Source organism: Nansenia antarctica, assembly GCF_963989245.1.
Source record: "Nansenia antarctica genome assembly, chromosome: 3".
Lineage (NCBI taxonomy): Eukaryota > Metazoa > Chordata > Actinopteri > Argentiniformes > Microstomatidae > Nansenia > Nansenia antarctica.
Genome location: NC_137688.1, coordinates 50,687,233 through 50,705,153, shown reverse-complemented (window position 1 = coordinate 50,705,153; position 17,921 = coordinate 50,687,233). Strand labels below are relative to the sequence as shown.

Here is a 17,921-nt window from a genome sequence, read left to right as displayed (position 1 = left end):
ATAGAGATAATAGCAGATTGAAAATGCTTGTAGCTAACTACTCTATATCTCGTGGTCGCAGCTATTGCGAATCCTCAAACAGAGTTTGTGAAGGGATACCAGGTGTGTGAAGGGACACCAGGTGTGTGAAGGGATACCAGGTGTGTGGCATAGCCTGAGCGCTTGAACTGTCCGTGTTGCGACTAAATCAAACTTTACACAACCATACTACACCACTAAACCACTACCATACTACAGCATACCACTACCATACTACACCATACCACTACCATACTACACCGCAGAGTTTGACGTCATGACGCATGAGTTTTTGCAACTGTCAGACCAACATGCTGTCAGACCAACATGCTGTCAGACTAACATGCTGTCAGACTAACATGCTGTCAGACCAACATGCTGTCAGACCAACATGCTGTCAGACCAACATGCTGTCAGACCAACATGCTGTCAGACCAACATGCTGTCAGACCAACATGCTGTCAGACCAACATGCTGTCAGACCAACATGCTGTCAGACTAACATGCTGTCAGACTAACATGCTGTCAGACTAACATGCTGTCAGACTAACATGCTGTCAGATAGACATGCAGCATCGATAAAAGGAATTGAAAACCTCGGAAGCGTACGATTCAGACGCATCAAACAACTTGTTATTGGTTCTCCATTCCCATCCCTAGGTGTGTGTGCTGTCTGCAGAGACAGGTGTGTGTGTGTGTGTGTCTGTGTACGCACCCTCTGCAGAGCCAGGTGTGTGTGTGTGTGTGTGTACGCACCCTCTGCAGAGCCAGGCGTGTGTGTGTGTGTGTACGCACCCTCGGCAGAGTCAGGTGTGTGTGTGTGTCTCACCTAGAGTGGCCGCGGCCGCCAGTCCTGCTGCGTAGGGGTCTGACCCGGGGGGGCCGGCACTGATGATGTAAGGATTGGGAACGAATGCTGGAGCCAGACCTGACCAATCACACACAGAGGAGAGGTCGCAAGGGATGAGCTGAATCCAGGGCTGAGCAACGATCACAGATCTCCCACAGCCACCTCCCTGTTCTACCTGACCACTCAATATTTCGGTTTTACATTGCCGCCTCTTGAACAGACACACACACACGGAGGGAGGGAGGGAGAGAGAGAGAGAGAGAGAGAGAGAGAGAGAGAGAGGGAGGGAGGGAGGGAGAGAGAGGGAGGGAGGGAGGGAGAGAGAGAGGGAAGGAAGGAGGGAAGGACAGGGGGGAGGAGAGAGGGGGGGAAGGAGAGAGGGAGGGAAGGAGAGAGGGAGGGAAGGAGAGAGGGAGGGAGAGTGGGAGGGAGAAAGGGAGGGAGAAAGGGAGGGAGAGAGGGAGGGAGAGAGGGAGGGAGGGAGGGAAGGAGGGAGGGAAGGAGAGGGGGAAGGAGGGAGGGAAGGAGAGAGGGAGGGAAGGAGGGAAGGAGAGAGAGGGAGGGAAGGAGAGAGGGAGGGACACACGGACACACACACACACTTACCGATGTGGGGCTGCTGAGCGGCTGCCAGGGCATACTGCTGCTGCTGGGCTGCTGTCAGCTGCTGCATGGCTAGAGCACTGGGCCTCTGGAACAGCTACACACACACACACACACAAACACACACACACACACACACACACACACACGTTACAAATATGCACACACACACGCAGCCTAGTAGCGACCCAGACACACACCCCCTCCTTCAAATACACTCAGCATTACGCTGAGTGTATTTGAAGGACACACACACAGACACACACAGACAGACACAGACACACAGACAGACACAGACACACACTAACCCTTCCCCCACCCCCCACCCTCCTCTCTCTCGGTCACAGACACACCCCTCGTCCATACCCTAGTTGTATGTGTATAGTGTGTAAGTGTGTATAAGTGTGTTGTATAAGTGTGTGTATACTTGTGTTGTATAAGTGTGTATAAGTGTGTTGTATAAGTGTATGTGTATACGTGTTGTATAAGTGCGTTATAAGTGCATATGTGTGCATGTGTGTATAAGTGTGTATAAGTGTGTATAAGTGTGTATAAGTGCGTTATAAGTGCATATGTGTATAAGTGTGTATAAGTGTGTATAAGTGTGTATAAGTGCGTTATAAGTGCATATGTGTGCATGTGTGTATAAGTGCATATGTGTGTATAAGTGTGTATAAGTGCGTTATAAGTGCGTATATAAGTTATCACCAGTTGGCCGGGGCACACCTGCTGCTGGTTGCCGTAGTCGAACAGGCCCACGGCGGGGTTGTTGTCCATGGGCATCTGGGAGTTGTAGTCGAACTGCAGCGGCTCCATCACGCTCTCCATCTGGTCCATGGTGACGCCCCCCTGCTCCACCCCGGAGAAGTCCTCCTGGGGCTTGGGCCCCCCGCCCCCCATGGGAGCCATGATGCCCCCCTCCCCCCCCATCCCCCCCGGACCCCCCATCATGTCCCCGTCCGGCCCCTGGGGCGGCATGTTGCCTTGGTTGCGGCTGGAAGGGGGGAGGGAGGGAGAGAGAGAGGGAGAGAGGGAGGGAGGGTGGGAGGGAAGGAGGGAGGGAGGGAAGGAGTGAGTGAGTGAGGGAGGTGTGGAGTGTGTGTCAGAGACAGAGGGGGCTGTAGCTGATGGGTGTTGAACGTTTCTCTGTGTGTCATCATGATCAGGTGACACTCTTAGTGATGATGCTGTTTGGAAGGATGGTGGGCCTGTGTGTGTGTGTGTGTGATGAATATATTTAAAGGTGTGTGTGTGTATTTGAAGGTGTGTGTGTGTGTGTGTGTGTAATGATGAGAATTTGAAGGACGGTGTGTGTGTGTATCTGTCTGTCTGTGTGTGTGTGTCTGTCTGTGTGTGGCCTTTTATTGAAGGTGTGTGTGTAATGAGTATTTGAAGGAGGGTGTGTGTGTGTGTGTGTGTGTGTGTGTGTGTAACTCAGTGGTGGGTGACAGCTGTTGAAAGATGATGGGTCTGTGTTGTGATGAGAGAGTGTGTGTGTGTGTGTGTGTGTGCGTGTGGCGTGTAATGACGGAACCCCAAATTGCTCCCAATGAACGGGCCTGCACCTTGTAGCTTGTAGCTTGACGCCATTGGTATGTGAATGAGTGTGTGACTGTGTGTGTGAATGTGTGTCTGAATATGTGTGTGGGAATGAGTGTGTGAATGTGTGTGTGAATGAGTGAATGAGAGGCTATTATAAAGCGCTTTGGAATAAGGCGCTATATAAGTGGAGTCCATTTACCATTTAATGATGAGTATTTTGAGGGAAAAAGAGAGAGAGAGAGAGAGAGAGAGAGAGTGTGTGTGTGTGTAATGATGAGTGTATTTGTATGTTCAGGCTTGCATCACCACATTTTGCTATCAGGAAAATTATTGACGTGTGTGTGTGTGTGTGCATGTGTGCATGTGTGTGTGTGTGTGTGTGTACCTGAAGTCTTTGACGTCCACGTCCAGGCCGTTCTGCACCGGCAGCCCGTTGTTGGGGTTGATGATGACATCATGGATGACATCACCCTCCCCCTCGCTGAGCTCCTTCAGCTTCTCAGCCTCAAACACCGCCTTGGGCTTCTCCCTCTTCTCCTCCTCCACCTCCCCGTCCCGCGGACCCTGGGGGGAGGGGGGGGAGAGAGAGAGTGAGAGAGGAAAAACAGCTGGTGGGGGGGACCGATAGACGCTGACAGTGATTGATGGCGAGAGCGCGATCGGCGGAGAGATGGACAGATAGAAAGATGGATGGTGAAAGCGGAGAAACGACACGATGATAGAGGAGGACGCGGTGAGAGAAAGAGAGGGAAGAAGAGGAGGAGGAGGGGGAGGAGGAGTGAGAGAGTGCGTAACGAGAGAAGGAGAGTGACGGGGAGAGATAGGGAAAGAGAGAGATGAGAAGGTTAAGAGAGAGAGAGACAGAGCAGGGAAAGATAGTGAAAGCGAGGGATGAGAAGGAGGAGGAGAGTGATAGACAGGTAGAGAGGAAGATCCCTTGCGGCCACAGAACTGCTGAGAGAGAGAGAGATAGAGAGAGAGAGAGATAGAGAAACAGGGAGAGAGAGAGAGAGACAGAGAGAGAGAAACAGAGAGACAGAGAGAGAGAGAAACAGAGAGATAGAGAGACAGAGACAGAGAGAGAGACAGAGAGAGAGAGAGAGAAAGAGACAGAGAGAGAGAGAGGGGGATGAAACAGACAGATAGAGGTAGACACCAACAGAGGACAGACAGACACAGCTCCTCGCAATTCAACTCTGGCGATGGAGAGAATAGGACGGAGGCAGAGAGAGGACTGAGGGATAGAGGGAGAGACAGAAGTGAGAAAACAAGAGTGCCGCAGACTCCGCGATGTGACCCCCCCCCCCCCCCCCCCCGGGCCGACAGACAGCTAGCGTTAGGGCCAGACAGTCCAGTCTCCCTTTAACGAGGTCCGAGTGACAGACGTTCGATAACGTGATGGACAGAATGACGGAGGGATGGAAAAGAAGGAGGAGGAGGAGGTAGAGACAGAGTGACACGCGAAGCGATACTCCTGAGTGATTAACTCGCCTCGTTTCGAGCGCCGGAAAGTTGACGGACAGACGGACGGACGGAGGGAAGGAGGGAGGGATGAGAGGTAGAGAGAGAGAGAGTGATGGAGGGATGAGGGACTCGAGGTCCGGATATATAAGGTTGACGGACAGAGAGAGAGAGAGTGATGGAGGGATGAGGGACGGATATATAAGGTTGACGGACAGAGAGAGAGAGAGTGATGGAGGGATGAGGGCCGGATATATAAGGTTGACGGACAGAGAGAGAGAGAGATGGAGGGACGGATATATAAGGTTGACGGACAGAGAGAGAGAGAGTGATGGAGGGAATGAGGGACAGATATATAAGGTTAACGGACAGACGGACGGACGGAGGGAAGGAGGGAGGGATGAGAGGTAGAGAGAGAGAGAGAGATGCAGGGATGAGGGACTCCAGGGACGGATATACAAGGTTGACGGACAGACAGACGGACGGACGGAGGGAGGGATGAGAGGGAGAGAGAGAGTGATGGAGGGATGAGGGACTCGAGGGCCAGATATATAAGGTTGACGGACGGACGGAGGGAGGGATGTGAGGTAGAGGTAGAGAGAGAAAGAGAGAGAGAGAGAGAGTGATGGAGGGATGAGGGACTCACGTAGGGGCCCTTGCGGAGGCAGGAGTCAAGCTTCTCTGCGGGGGAGGAGGAGAGGACGTACTCCACCATGCTGACCCCCAGGCCCCCGCTCTCCGAGCGTGGCGACATCACCGAGCCCACGCCCACCTCCCCGCCGCCGTGGAAACCCTGGCCCTGCCGACGAGACACCATGATGGGCTGGGACACCGAGTGGTCTGGAGGGGGGGGGGGGGGGAGGAGGAGGAGGAAGGGGGGAGAAATGTAACTCCTGAATTATACCAACACACACACACACACACACACACACACACAGACAGACACTGCAATCTTACAATATCTAGAAGAAGAAGATATGTTACACACACACACAATATCTACATTGTCTTTCTAAAACACACACACACACACACACCAGGGTTTCCGTTAGAAAAATTTGCCGTCGGACATCGTGTCCGGGAAGAATTCGATTTACCGGACAAACGTGATATATTCCGGTCATCATATTAAAATATAATAAAAAAAAAAAAATCCAAAATCATATTTTTTTTTCTTCAAATCTAATATAGCTGTTTGTCGCGGTGATTACTGTTGTGTAGCGGCCTATATATGCCATTTAATGTCTATTTCTCATCCGATACGATTAGATGCGAGCTATATAATAATATAACATGATTTGACGCATGCGCGCTATGCCATGCGTCAAATCCAGCGCTGAACGGGTCCAGCGCTGAACGGGCGCCTCACTGGGAACTGAACAGACAGCATCGATCAATGAACGGACTCCACATTACATTAACTGAAGTTTGTTAAATTGTTTGGGATTAATGTGAGTTTTCTATTTTCTCTTTCCAGTTTTACCCTTTTTTTATTTTTATCAATAAAACAACGTCATTTCTATAACCAGGGGGGTGTTCCATCGACGTCGCTGGAGGAAAGTCTGGGCTTGTTTTGACAAGTCTCGCGAGATCTATCAAGATATGCCTGGATCTTTTTAAGAGTCTCGCGGGACTTGGCGAAGTAGGCCTAGGTTTTCCTTTGGCGACGTTGATAGAACACCCCCCAGGTCTCGCTGGTTGGGAAGGCATTTCGTTTAGCTGCCTGTCAAATCATACTTAGGGGATAGCCCTGTAAGCTCATACGGGTCTGTATGTCGTCCTGAAAACCGGCTGTTAGATCATATCGCTGAAGTTTGTCTCCATCTTAGTGTAAATGTTGTCCGTTTCGTTTGTTATCCTTGTTATTGTGCGATAAAGTTAAGGCTTTTCGCTTCGGGCCACCATTTTCAGCTGGGCACCGGACACACACACACTCGTGCACGCGCGGCACTGCCCGAGAGAGAAGGACCCGCCCCCTTTGGTTAGCCTATAGGCTGGCTGGAGGGGGCGGGTCCTTCTCTCTCGGGCAGTGTTGTGTGTGTGTGTTTGGTGCTCAGCTGAGAATGGTGGCCCAAAGCCAATTTGAATACAAAATGTGAACTTAAGCGAATTGTATTCAAATTGTGCTTAGAGGGAATTATTTTCACCGGACATTTTGTCCGACGAGTTTTCAATTTGTCGGACTTCGACAAATTTTACCGGACAAAGTCCGGGAATTACCGGTTAACGGAAACCCTGACACACACACACACCTGAGGCCCCCCAGGCGCTGTCCCTCCACTGGTCCAGGAAGATCCCCTTTGGTCCGTCCTTCCCAGAGTCGTCACTCTCCCAGAACTTCTTACCTGTCAGGAGCTGCTGCAGGAGGGAAGAGGAGGAGAGAAAGAGAGAGAGGGAGGGAGGTGGAGAGATAAATAAGGAAGTAACAGAGAGAGAGAGAGAGAGAGAGAGAAAGAAGGAGAACAGAAAGAGAGAGAGAGAAAGAAGGAGAACAGAAAGAGAGAGAGAGAAAGAAGGAGAACAGAAAGAGAGAGAGAGAAAGAAGGAGAACAGAAAGAGAGAAAGAGAGAAAGAAGGAGAACAGAAAGAGAGAGAGAAAAAAGGAGAACAGAAAGAGAGAGAGAGAGAAAGAAGGAGAACAGAAAGAGAGAGAGGTGTTAGGTCCCACTTTCATTTTCAGTGGACAAGACTGATCTCACAGAGTCACATAATAACACTGTGGTGAACCCCGGGGTAGGGCGACTCGCCCGCAGCGGGTCTCGAACCCTGAACTCTAACCGCTACGTCAAAGAAACATAAACACTCACTGAACACTTGATTAGGAACACCTGTACACCTTCTCATTCATTCAGGTGGTGTGATGGTGTGGGGAATGTTTTCTTGGCACACTTTGGGTCCGTTAATACCAATCAATCACGGCTTGAATGCCACAGCCTGTTTGAGTATTGTTGCTGTGTGCATCCCTTCATGGCCACAAGGCCCAGTCACAAAGCAGGTCACAAAGCAAAAGTCATCTCAAACTGGTTTCATGAACATGACAATGAGTTCAGTGTTCTTCAGTGGCCTTTCCAGTCATCAAAAATAAAAAATCTGCAGGAAATGCGTCATGCAATCATGTCATTATAGACCAGAATCTCACAGGAATGTTTCCAACGTCTTGTGGAATCAACGCCACAAAGAATTGAGGCTGTTTTGAGAGCAAAGGGAAGCCCTACTAGTATAGTGTTCCTAATAAAGTGAGTGTATATGCCATTTAACTGACGCTTTTATTTCAGTATATATAGTCCCAAGCGAGAATCAAACCCACAACCTAAACATTGTTAGCGCAATGTTGTACCAACTGATGAGCTAATGTAACCGTCGCATGCTAATGCTAACCCTACAGCAGAAGGCTTCAGCGTTTGACAAACTCCTTATGGAGCTGTCATGCCAGATTATGTCCGCCTGCCAAAGTGTCCGCCTGATGTAAATATAAACATAAAAGCTACATTTGATAAGTAAGCTAGCTAGCTAGCTATGATTGGAAACAGTAGTATCCAGTTATGGAATTATATTTATCACTAATTTGGCTGATGTGATGTGGATTAACTAGCCAACTCCGTAACATTAGCGGAGCAAATTATGTGTGAAATTAGCATGCTAGCAGGTGTTTTCATATAATATGGCCATGCCAACATAAAAGCTACAGCTGACTAGTGAGCCTGCATCACCCTTTATGCTATTCAAGTTGAAGAACATTAGATAAGTGGGAAGCAACAGCATTCGGAAGACATTGATTACATCAAGCGGACACTATTTGGCCAGGCGGACTTAATCTGACATGACAGAGCCATTAATTCTCCCAAACCCCGAATGTACCCCCCTGGAGACGATGACCCCTGACCTCTCACCTCTCCAATGGCACGCCCCTGACCCCTCACCTCTCCAATGGCACGCCCCTGACCCCTCACCTCTCCCATGGCACGCTCATGACCCCTGACCCCTCACCTCTCCCATGGCACGCCCCTGACCCCTGACCCCTCACCTCTCCCATGGCACGTCCCTCGAGAGCCAGAGCCTGGAAGTCGTGGTTCAGCTCATCCATCGACCGCACCTGGAGAGAGAGAGAGGGAAAGAGATAGAGAGACAGAGAGAGGAGAGAGAGGAAAGAAGGAGAGAGAGAGAGAGAGGGAAAGAGAGAGAGAGACAGAGAGAGAGGGAGGAGAGAGGAAAGAAGGAGAGAGAGAGAGAGAGAGAGAGAGAGAGGGAAAGAGATAGAGAGAGAGAGAGAGAAGAGAGAGGAAAGAAGGAGAGAGAGAGAGAGATAGAGACAGACAGAGTCAGGATAACACACACTTCCATCCGCAGAACACACAGAGGACTGAGACTACAGTAGTAGAAACACACACAAACCTCTTTTTCCACACATACACAAAGTAACCAGCCACACACATACAATACATGCATTCACCCAATGTATCTCTCTCTCTCACACACACACACACACACACACACACACACACACACACACACACACCAGGGTTTCCGTTAGAAAAATTTGCCGTCGGACATCGTGTCCGGGAAGAATTCGATTTACCGGACAAACGTGATATATTCCGGTCATCATATTAAAATATAATAAAAAATTTTTTTTTCAAAATCATATATTTTTTTCCTCCAAATATAATATAGCTGTTTGTCGCGGTGATTACTGTTGTGTAGCGGCCTATATATGCCATTTAATGTCTATTTCTCATCCGATACGATTAGATGCGAGCTATATAATATATAATAATATAACATGATTTGACGCATGCGCGCTATGCCATGCGTCAAATCCAGCGCTGAACGGGTCCAGCGCTGAACGGGTCCAGCGCTGAACGGGCGCCTCACTGGGAACTGAACAGACAGCATCGATCAATGAACGGACTCCACATTACGTTAACTGAAGTTTGTTAAATTGTTTGGGATTAATGTGAGTTTTCTATTTTCTCTTTACAGTTTTACCCTTTTTTTTTTAAATCAATAAAACAACGTCATTTCTATAAGTCTCGCTGGTTGGGAAGGCATTTCGTTTAGCTCGGGAGTATGACAATGGGAAGAACATAACTGTTTATTGAGAAACAATTGATAGGCAGTCTGGGATACGTATATAAAGAAATACCACAATGTCTAGATGTATAACATTTTATTGAACAGTAACAGTGCAAGCATGTAGGCTACGGGGAACAGGGATTTTGGTCAGTAGGTCCTTTGTACAGAGGGCGTTTCTCTCCGACAACGCGTTCCCAGGTACCATGGAAGTCATAGGTAGTCCAGCACACTGACAGAGAGACAGACAGACAGACAGACAGACAGACAGACAGACAGACAGACAGACAGACAGACAGATAGACAGACAGACAGACAGACAGACAGTCAGCTTACTTCTACCCTTTTGAGTGGAATTACTCCTTTAATTAGCTGTTAGCCATCTCAAAGCCCCCTGAGTTGCTCGTCAACAGTGAGAATAGACCACATTATAGAAACCAAAACACCGTTTTTTTAAATCCACAGGGAATAACCGAGAGTGTAAGGAAAGGCACACCCAGCGCTGTCAGTGGTGGGGAGACTTGAAGTGGCTTTGCTTGATTTCCATCACAGATTCAAGGATTGAAACACTGATGAAAATAGGGAGTAATAGTGATGGGATTATTTTTGATTATTTTAGATTAGATTAGATTAGATTAGGTGAGATTCAACTTTATTGTCATTGCAGAGTACAAGTACCAGACAACAAAATGCAGTTTAGCATCTAACCAGAAGTGCAAATAGTGATGTAAAAACAAACACTTAACTTTCGGGGAAACTGCTAAAATAAAATAAATTAAATAAATTAAAAAAGAAAGCGACTATTAGCACCGCCGAATGACAACAAACGTATGAGTAATGAGTAAAACAATGTCACTTTTATAGTATGTTGTTTAACTTGCCGTTCGGTCGCCATGGCTCTGGTGTGTGTAGCAGCTTCAGCTAGCTGGCTGGAAACTTCTAGGGGTGCGTTCGTAAACACGCTCTGAGAGCGCCGGAGCGCACGCTGGCTTCGATGTCACAGAGCGACCGAGTCGTTCGATTGGACGAGAGGCGTTCCGCGAGTGCTGATCGGATTTCCAGAGCGTGTTTACGAACGCACCCAGCCAGCTTTAGCGAATTGTATTCAAAGGGAATTATTTTCACCGGACAATATGTCCGACGACTTTTCAATTTGTCGGACTTCACCAAATGTTACCGGACAAAGACCGGCAATTGCCGGTTAACGGAAACCCAGACACACACACACACACACAGAAATCCAACAGCACTGCTTCCATCTATCTTCCTATTGGATATTTCTTTCCTAACCAAGCAGGTGAGTCTAGTGATGCAATTGTCTAGCAATGAGTGTAGTGAGGTGGTCCTGAGTGCTGAGGCAGGGCTAGTAGAAGGGCCTGTGTGCCCGATTACCGTCTCCTTCTCCATCAGCGAGCCCAGCACACAGAGCACACCAGGCCAGCCACTAGGCCCTGTGTGTGAGGGAGAGTTGTGGTCATCGTTTATTTGGCACAAAACGTGTTATTATTGAATTGTGGTTACTCTTTATATTCGACTCCAGTCCTCGTGTTTCACCGTCTGGTCGAGAGGTCACTCGTCAAAAGCGTCTCATTGTCCTGTCGACCGGGGTTATCCGCGTGCGGTACGGTAAGATGAAAACGTTGATTCGGTTTGAGATAAAAGCACATGACCCTAAATTGAGCATTTGACAGATTCCAGGTACTTCGGTACATGTTGTAGCCCCAGAAGTGGAGCACGTATCAGAGTGCGCGCGTGTGCGTGTGACAGATTGGGGTGGAGACGACGTGTTCTGAGGCGTTTTTTAATACGCAGGTTTGTCTATTCCTGGAGAGGTTTGCGTGTGAACCAACCTTTCATGCCGACGATCAAAGATTGTTTTGTGAGAACTTGTGATAACAATTGTTTCTGAGTGAACACACAACACAGACTCTGACTGAACACACAACACAGACTAACACCTCAGCCTTTTTGGTCTCTCTCTCTCTCTCTCTCTCTCACACACACCTACCTGGCTGTCGTGGATGACGCACACACACCTAGCTGTCATGGATGACACACACACGCACCTGGCTGTCTCTCTCTCTTACACACACCTGGCTGTCTCTCTCACACACACACACACCTGGCTGTCTCTCTCTCTCACACACACACACACACACCTGGCTGTCTCTCTCTCTCTCACACACACACACACACACAAACACACACACACACACCTGGCTGTCGTGGATGTTACACACACCTGGCTGTCTCTCTCACACACACACACACACCTGGCTGTCTCTCTCTCTCACACACACACACACCTGGCTGTCTCTCTCTCTCACACACACACCTGGCTGTCTCTCTCTCACACACACACACACACACACACCTGGCTGTCTCTCTCTCTCACACACACACACCTGGCTGTCTCTCTCTCTCACACACACACACACCTGGCTGTCTCTCTCTCTCTCACACACACACACACACACACACACACACACACACACACACCTGGCTGTCGTGGATGTTACACACACCTGGCTGTCTCTCTCACACACACACACACACACACACCTGGCTGTCTCTCTCTCTCACACACACACACACCTGGCTGTCTCTCTCTCTCACACACACACACCTGGCTGTCTCTCTCTCACACACACACACACACACACACACCTGGCTGTCTCTCTCTCTCTCTCACACACACACCCACACACACACACTAGGGATGGACGGTTTTTCGGTTATACCGAAAACCGGGGTTTATAAAAATAGAAACAGTTTTTTTATCAAAACCGTCTGAAAGCGTTTTTTTTTTTTTTTTCCTGTAAAGCGCATTGGGTCACTTTTGTGAGAAATGCGCTATAGAAATAAAATGTGATTTGATTTGATATCAATCAATCAATCAAACTTTATTTATGTTCTATAGCACAAATCATGCATTGAATGTAACTCCAAGTGCAGTATTTACTAAACCACAATATAATAAAACAAGAGCTATACGGATCAAGAGTGTTTGTGCACAGCGCCACTGTGTGTGAAGGCGCTACTGAAAGTGATGACAGAACGCATGTCTCAGAAGATACGCGGTCACTTAGTGACGCAAAGGTAGTTCTGTATTTATCTCTATCTGTATTAGTACATTTATTTTGAAAGCTCTATTTTGACAGCTCTACCATGGGCACTTTTATTTTGATGGGGCATTCTTTGTTGATTGACTTACGACAGTTCAGGACGAGTCAGTCTCGCGGCATGTGGTTTTTATGAAAAGCTTTAAGTATGTTCACTGCATAATTCTAAGTCTAATATTTCAGTGATTATTGAGCAGTATTCAAATATTTTAATACATTGAGCAGCAGCAGAAACTTTGTCTAAGAACCAAGATATTGAGAAAGCAGTTCATTCAATGAAGACGCTGTTCCAAGAGATGATCTTCCTTGCAGGCGTGCACCCTGGATCAGCGGAGCTGGTGTGTTAAGTGTTCATGTGTTTTCATGTATGGTGTAGCTTACAAAAGTCTGCCTTTCCACTTATATTTGTGAAACTAAGTAGCCTAAATGTGTTGCGACTGTGCTTACGGTGTTTTAATGGTGTTCGACATGAGTGTATTGTAGCAGTAGGGCTCAATTATTTGAAATTGGCGCTCTTTTTTTTTCTTTCTTTTTTTTCTTCGGTTAACCGGAAAACCCCGGTTTTAGTCTTTGACGGTTTTTCGGTTTCAATAATTGGAAACCGTCCATCCCTAACACACACACACACACACCTGGCTGTCGTGGATGTTACACACACCTGGCTGTCTCTCTCTCTCACACACACACCTGGCTGTCTCTCTCTCTCTCACACACACACACACCTGGCTGTCTCTCTCTCTCACACACACACACCTGGCTGTCTCTCTCTCTCACACACACACACACCTGGCTGTCTCTCTCTCACACACACACACCTGGCTGTCTCTCTCGCACACACACACACCTGGCTGTCTCTCTCTCACACACACACCTGGCTGTCTCTCTCTCTCTCTCTCACACACACACACACACACACACACACACACACACGCCTGGCTGTCGTGGATGTTACACACACCTGGCTGTCTCTCTCACACACACACACACACACACACACACACCTGGCTGTCTCTCTCTCTCACACACACACACACACCTGGCTGTCTCTCTCTCTCACACACACACCTGGCTGTCTCTCTCTCTCACACACACACACACACACCCACACACACACACACACGTCTGTCGTGGATGTTACACATACACCTGGCTGTCGTGGATGTTACACACACACACACACACACACACACACACCTGGCTGTCGTGGATGTTACACACACACACACACACACACCTGGCTGTCGTGGATGTTACACACACACACACACACACACACACACACACACACACCTGGCTGTCGTGGATGTTACACACTTACACACTTACACACTTACACACACACACACACACACCTGGCTGTCGTGGATGTTACACACACACACACACACACACCTGGCTGTCGTGGATGTCACACACACACACACACACACACACACACACACACACACCTGGCTGTCGTGGATGTTACACACACACACACACACACCTGGCTGTCGTGGATGTTACACACACACACACACCTGGCTGTCGTGGATGTTACACACACACACACACACACACCTGGCTGTCGTGGATGTCACACACACACACACACACACACACACACACCTGGCTGTCGTGGATGTTGTCTCCGGTGGGCCAGCGGTGTTTGCCAGGCTGCTCTCCGTGCTGCCGCTGGAAGAAGTAGTCCACCATGGCATCATCCTGGGACCGCCCCGCCCCCGCCACGCCCTAACACACACACACACACACACACACTTAGGCTAGGGAACACTGGGGTGTGTGTGAATGTGTCTGACAGTCCGTCTTGTGGAAGGCACACTGGTTGCATGCGTGTGTGTGTGTGTGTGGTTTACCTGTTGGCTCGGGGGCGGGGCCTGGGGCGTCTGCCCGGCCGGCGGGGCGTGTCCTCCGCTGCTCAGCACCACGGGCATGCTGGGAGATGTAGTTCTGAGGTGGGGGCTGAACGAGTCCTGCCAGAGCACTGCTTTCCTCTTCAACACACACACACTGCTCATTCCACCACAGCCTGGGAGGGAGGGACACACCCACACACACACACACACACACACACGGTTAAACACACACACACAAACGTTACAAAGCTCAAATCAACGTGTGTGTGTGTGTGAGAGAGAACATTTTGTTCTTCGTCAGTCGACAGATTAGCACAACTTGCTCGCGTTTCGATGAGCAGAAATAACCTAAAAAAACACACAGCAGATAATGGAATGCACGTTCGTTCCAGTTCTGATCGACTCTCCGCTGTTCAAATAGGTTCTGATGGATGGAGTCATCATCAGTGAGCCTTCTGACAGCCCTCAACACAGCAGATGACAGTGTGGCAATTAAAGGGATAGTTCACCCAAATATCTAATGTTTTTTTTCTCTCCCCTGCATTTTCACCCCCCCCCCCTCCCCGTCGACCTCAGTGGGTCCCAGGATCCACCTCATCCGACGGGTAGACCCAGCGCCGTGCACCCATCCTCCCATCCTTGATCCCAAATGACTGGGTGAGAGTGGGGCACCACCTCGTCTGGTGTAATTACACGGTGGTGGCTGTCTCCTGTCTCTCCCAGTCGTTAGGGACAAGAACCCTGCAGATTTCTGCCTAACGACGTTAAAACCACATTACGAGACACGAACACATCTGATCTGACGAACGTCGATTGGGGGGAAGGGGGGGGTTGAAGGGTTGAAGAACTATCCCTTTAATTTGATTCTCTGCAGTTGGAGAGAGGGAGTGAGAGAGACACTCACAGAGACACACACACAATACCCCACCAGCAGAGCACGCAAAAACACATTTAGAGCAAAAGACGGTTTAATTACACTTTCACTTCCAGAAGAACTCTGCAATTTGCTGTGTGACTCACCACCCACCACCCGATGGGTAATGGATAGGTAACATTACGAGGAGGAGGGCGGTCGTGTGTTTGTTTTCTGACGAGGCCGTCATTGCTGAAGACACCCTTACAGCACATTCACATGATAAATAAGCTATTGTACCGGGGGGCGGGCTGCATTGTGCTCCATGAAGGACCCCGGCTGTCCTGCCCTAAGTGGAGCCACGCGCAGCGGGCGTTTACACAGAGCAGACGTGCCGTCCAGAGTTCAAGAAAGGAGCTGAACTCTGGCCCCGAGGTGTGTCGGGCGCACTGGCGCATGTCGCCGGTCATGCGGACGAGGCCTATTAAAAGGTCAAAGGGTAAAGGAATCTATACGCTAGGGACGGGGGAATGTCGACATCTCTTGGGGTTTTTTTCCTACGAGATTGTTCTCAGGAAAAAAACGGCACGATAAGTAGGGTGGGGGATATGCCAGCGTGAGCGTTAATGACTGAACCGCAGAGCATTAAACGGTATGGCAGGTGTGGTTAACAGTTTTGGGCCACAAAAAAAACATGTTATCACCACTAAAAGAAAGTGTTTTAGCTTACAAAAAGGGTGGGATACTGCGCTTGCAGTTAGGCACCCATCTGGTGTTTCAAGCACTTTTACAGACTACTGTCTGGAAAAGAACATCGCAATATGCTCCGACGAGGAAGTATCAGGAGGTTCGATAATAAAACCGGCTCGACCAGACAATACATCCAGTGGAGGCTGGCGGAGGTAGAAATCGGAGGACGGGCTCATTGTAACGCATGGAACAGAATGTATCGGCCTCCACTGCTATATACTGAACGGCAGATAGTATCAGATCATCCCTGTCTCAGACCAACAGGTTTCGAAATGGACATTAGACTGTTGAACTGACACTAACCCCCCCCTCCACCCCCATACAACAACAACAACAACAACAACAACAACAACAACAACGTCCAGCACAGCAAGGTGCTTCTTTACTCCATTTACACTATCCACTGGGTAATGCACACGGGGTCAAACTCAATCATGTTAAAGTGCTCTCTCTTCCTCTCCACCTCGGAGCTGATCTGACAACAGACTCTGGCCTGTCCGACGGGTTCACGTCAGACTTGAGGAGAGGAAGATGGAGCTACTTTAGCCATTTTAGCCTATTTGAGATGCAGCACGTTCCTATGAACGACATGCACTGCCAACACGGTGCAAACATCTCTCTCACAAACACACACACACACACACACACACACACACACACACACACACACACACGCCACCATGATCGATGCTATAGCGCGCACACCCCCCTGAGCAGGTAGCGAGAGGAGGCCACCGTGGTTCTCACAAGAAATCGAACATCGCTTTATGAGATCCACAGATACAAAAAAAACATAGCCCGAGACGTACGCAGTTCCCGATGTGATGTCGGGTCTGTTCTGCTATTTATTCCAGACGAGACATTCCACTTCAGCCATTCATTTCTTAGCGGTGTGTGTGTATGCCAAGCTAGCGACACGGTAACACCCGGAAATCACCAGTTCCCGGTGGCCGTCCCCTAACAGAGGCGCCCTCGGGTTGTTACATGTTCTCTACCCGGAAATAGACATTTGTTGCACATATCTAGGTTAATCATTATTCAATACCCGGGATCGATTCGCCGCGAACTGCCCGCCCGGGTGTGACAGTACAGTACGGAAGTACGGAGGACCGGATCGCTGTCACTCGCCACCGCGGCGCAACTCAAAACATCCTCTAAAACCCGAGCACACACCGAGCGTCTTTATGCATGAAAATAAAAGCAAACAAAGACAACTGTCTTCCCCGATGTCTTGTCAGACATGGTTTCCGTATAAACGAGAGCCACACTAGTAGTTACATGTATTGATGCCAGCCATGGAACTGCTATGGGGCTTCACTGCCCCCATGTCTAGCCACAATACACGGCCTCTCTGAGACCGACTCAGCCCGGTCAGACCCGGACCCAGACAAGGGCCTTAACACCCCCGGTTGCCATGCACGGCAATCACCCACCAACACCGGCACCCCCGTTGCAGACCACCGGGCGGGTTGAGCGGTGTCTCCCGTGCGTGCGGCGCTACAGGTCCCCGTGACGCGGACGCTAACAAAGGCCCGAGCTGTCTGGAGCAGGAAGACCCGACACAACAGGAGGAAGAGGCAGGAGAGGGGAGGTGGCAACACAGACTCAAAATACCCCCCTAAACCCCGCACGAATAGCCTGATCCCAAAAATACAGCGACCTATGGGTCAGTGACCCGTGAAAGAGGGGCTCCGTACCCAGGGGCCGGCGGTACTTACAGGCGGAGAGGGTGGATGGTCGCGGATTTCAGCCCCAGTTTCTTTCCGACTTCCAGGCTTTCACTCCGACAACATGGC

The 17,921-nt window shown here is 49.4% G+C and overlaps 1 protein-coding gene across 4 annotated transcripts in view; it reads right to left on the bottom strand.

Annotated features, from left to right (window-relative positions):
* pum1 (pumilio RNA-binding family member 1) overlaps window positions 1–17,921 on the bottom strand; it is a 57,031-nt gene extending 39,110 nt beyond the window's left edge. The window contains exons 1-10 of one of the 4 annotated variants that reach the window (XM_080526795.1): window positions 17,844–17,921; window positions 14,523–14,695; window positions 14,275–14,397; window positions 8,499–8,567; window positions 6,727–6,832; window positions 5,121–5,314; window positions 3,399–3,577; window positions 2,180–2,465; window positions 1,475–1,568; window positions 848–946 (exon numbers count right to left, since the gene is read on the bottom strand). In XM_080526795.1, coding sequence (XP_080382921.1) covers window positions 848–946; window positions 1,475–1,568; window positions 2,180–2,465; window positions 3,399–3,577; window positions 5,121–5,314; window positions 6,727–6,832; window positions 8,499–8,567; window positions 14,275–14,397; window positions 14,523–14,684 — 1,312 coding nt within the window. In that variant the 5' untranslated portion in view covers window positions 14,685–14,695; window positions 17,844–17,921. Of the gene's footprint in view, window positions 1–847; window positions 947–1,474; window positions 1,569–2,179; window positions 2,466–3,398; window positions 3,578–5,120; window positions 5,315–6,726; window positions 6,833–8,498; window positions 8,568–14,274; window positions 14,398–14,522; window positions 14,696–17,843 lie in introns of those variants that run through there. The other 3 variants (XM_080526792.1, XM_080526793.1, XM_080526794.1) reach the window with 3 other exon arrangements.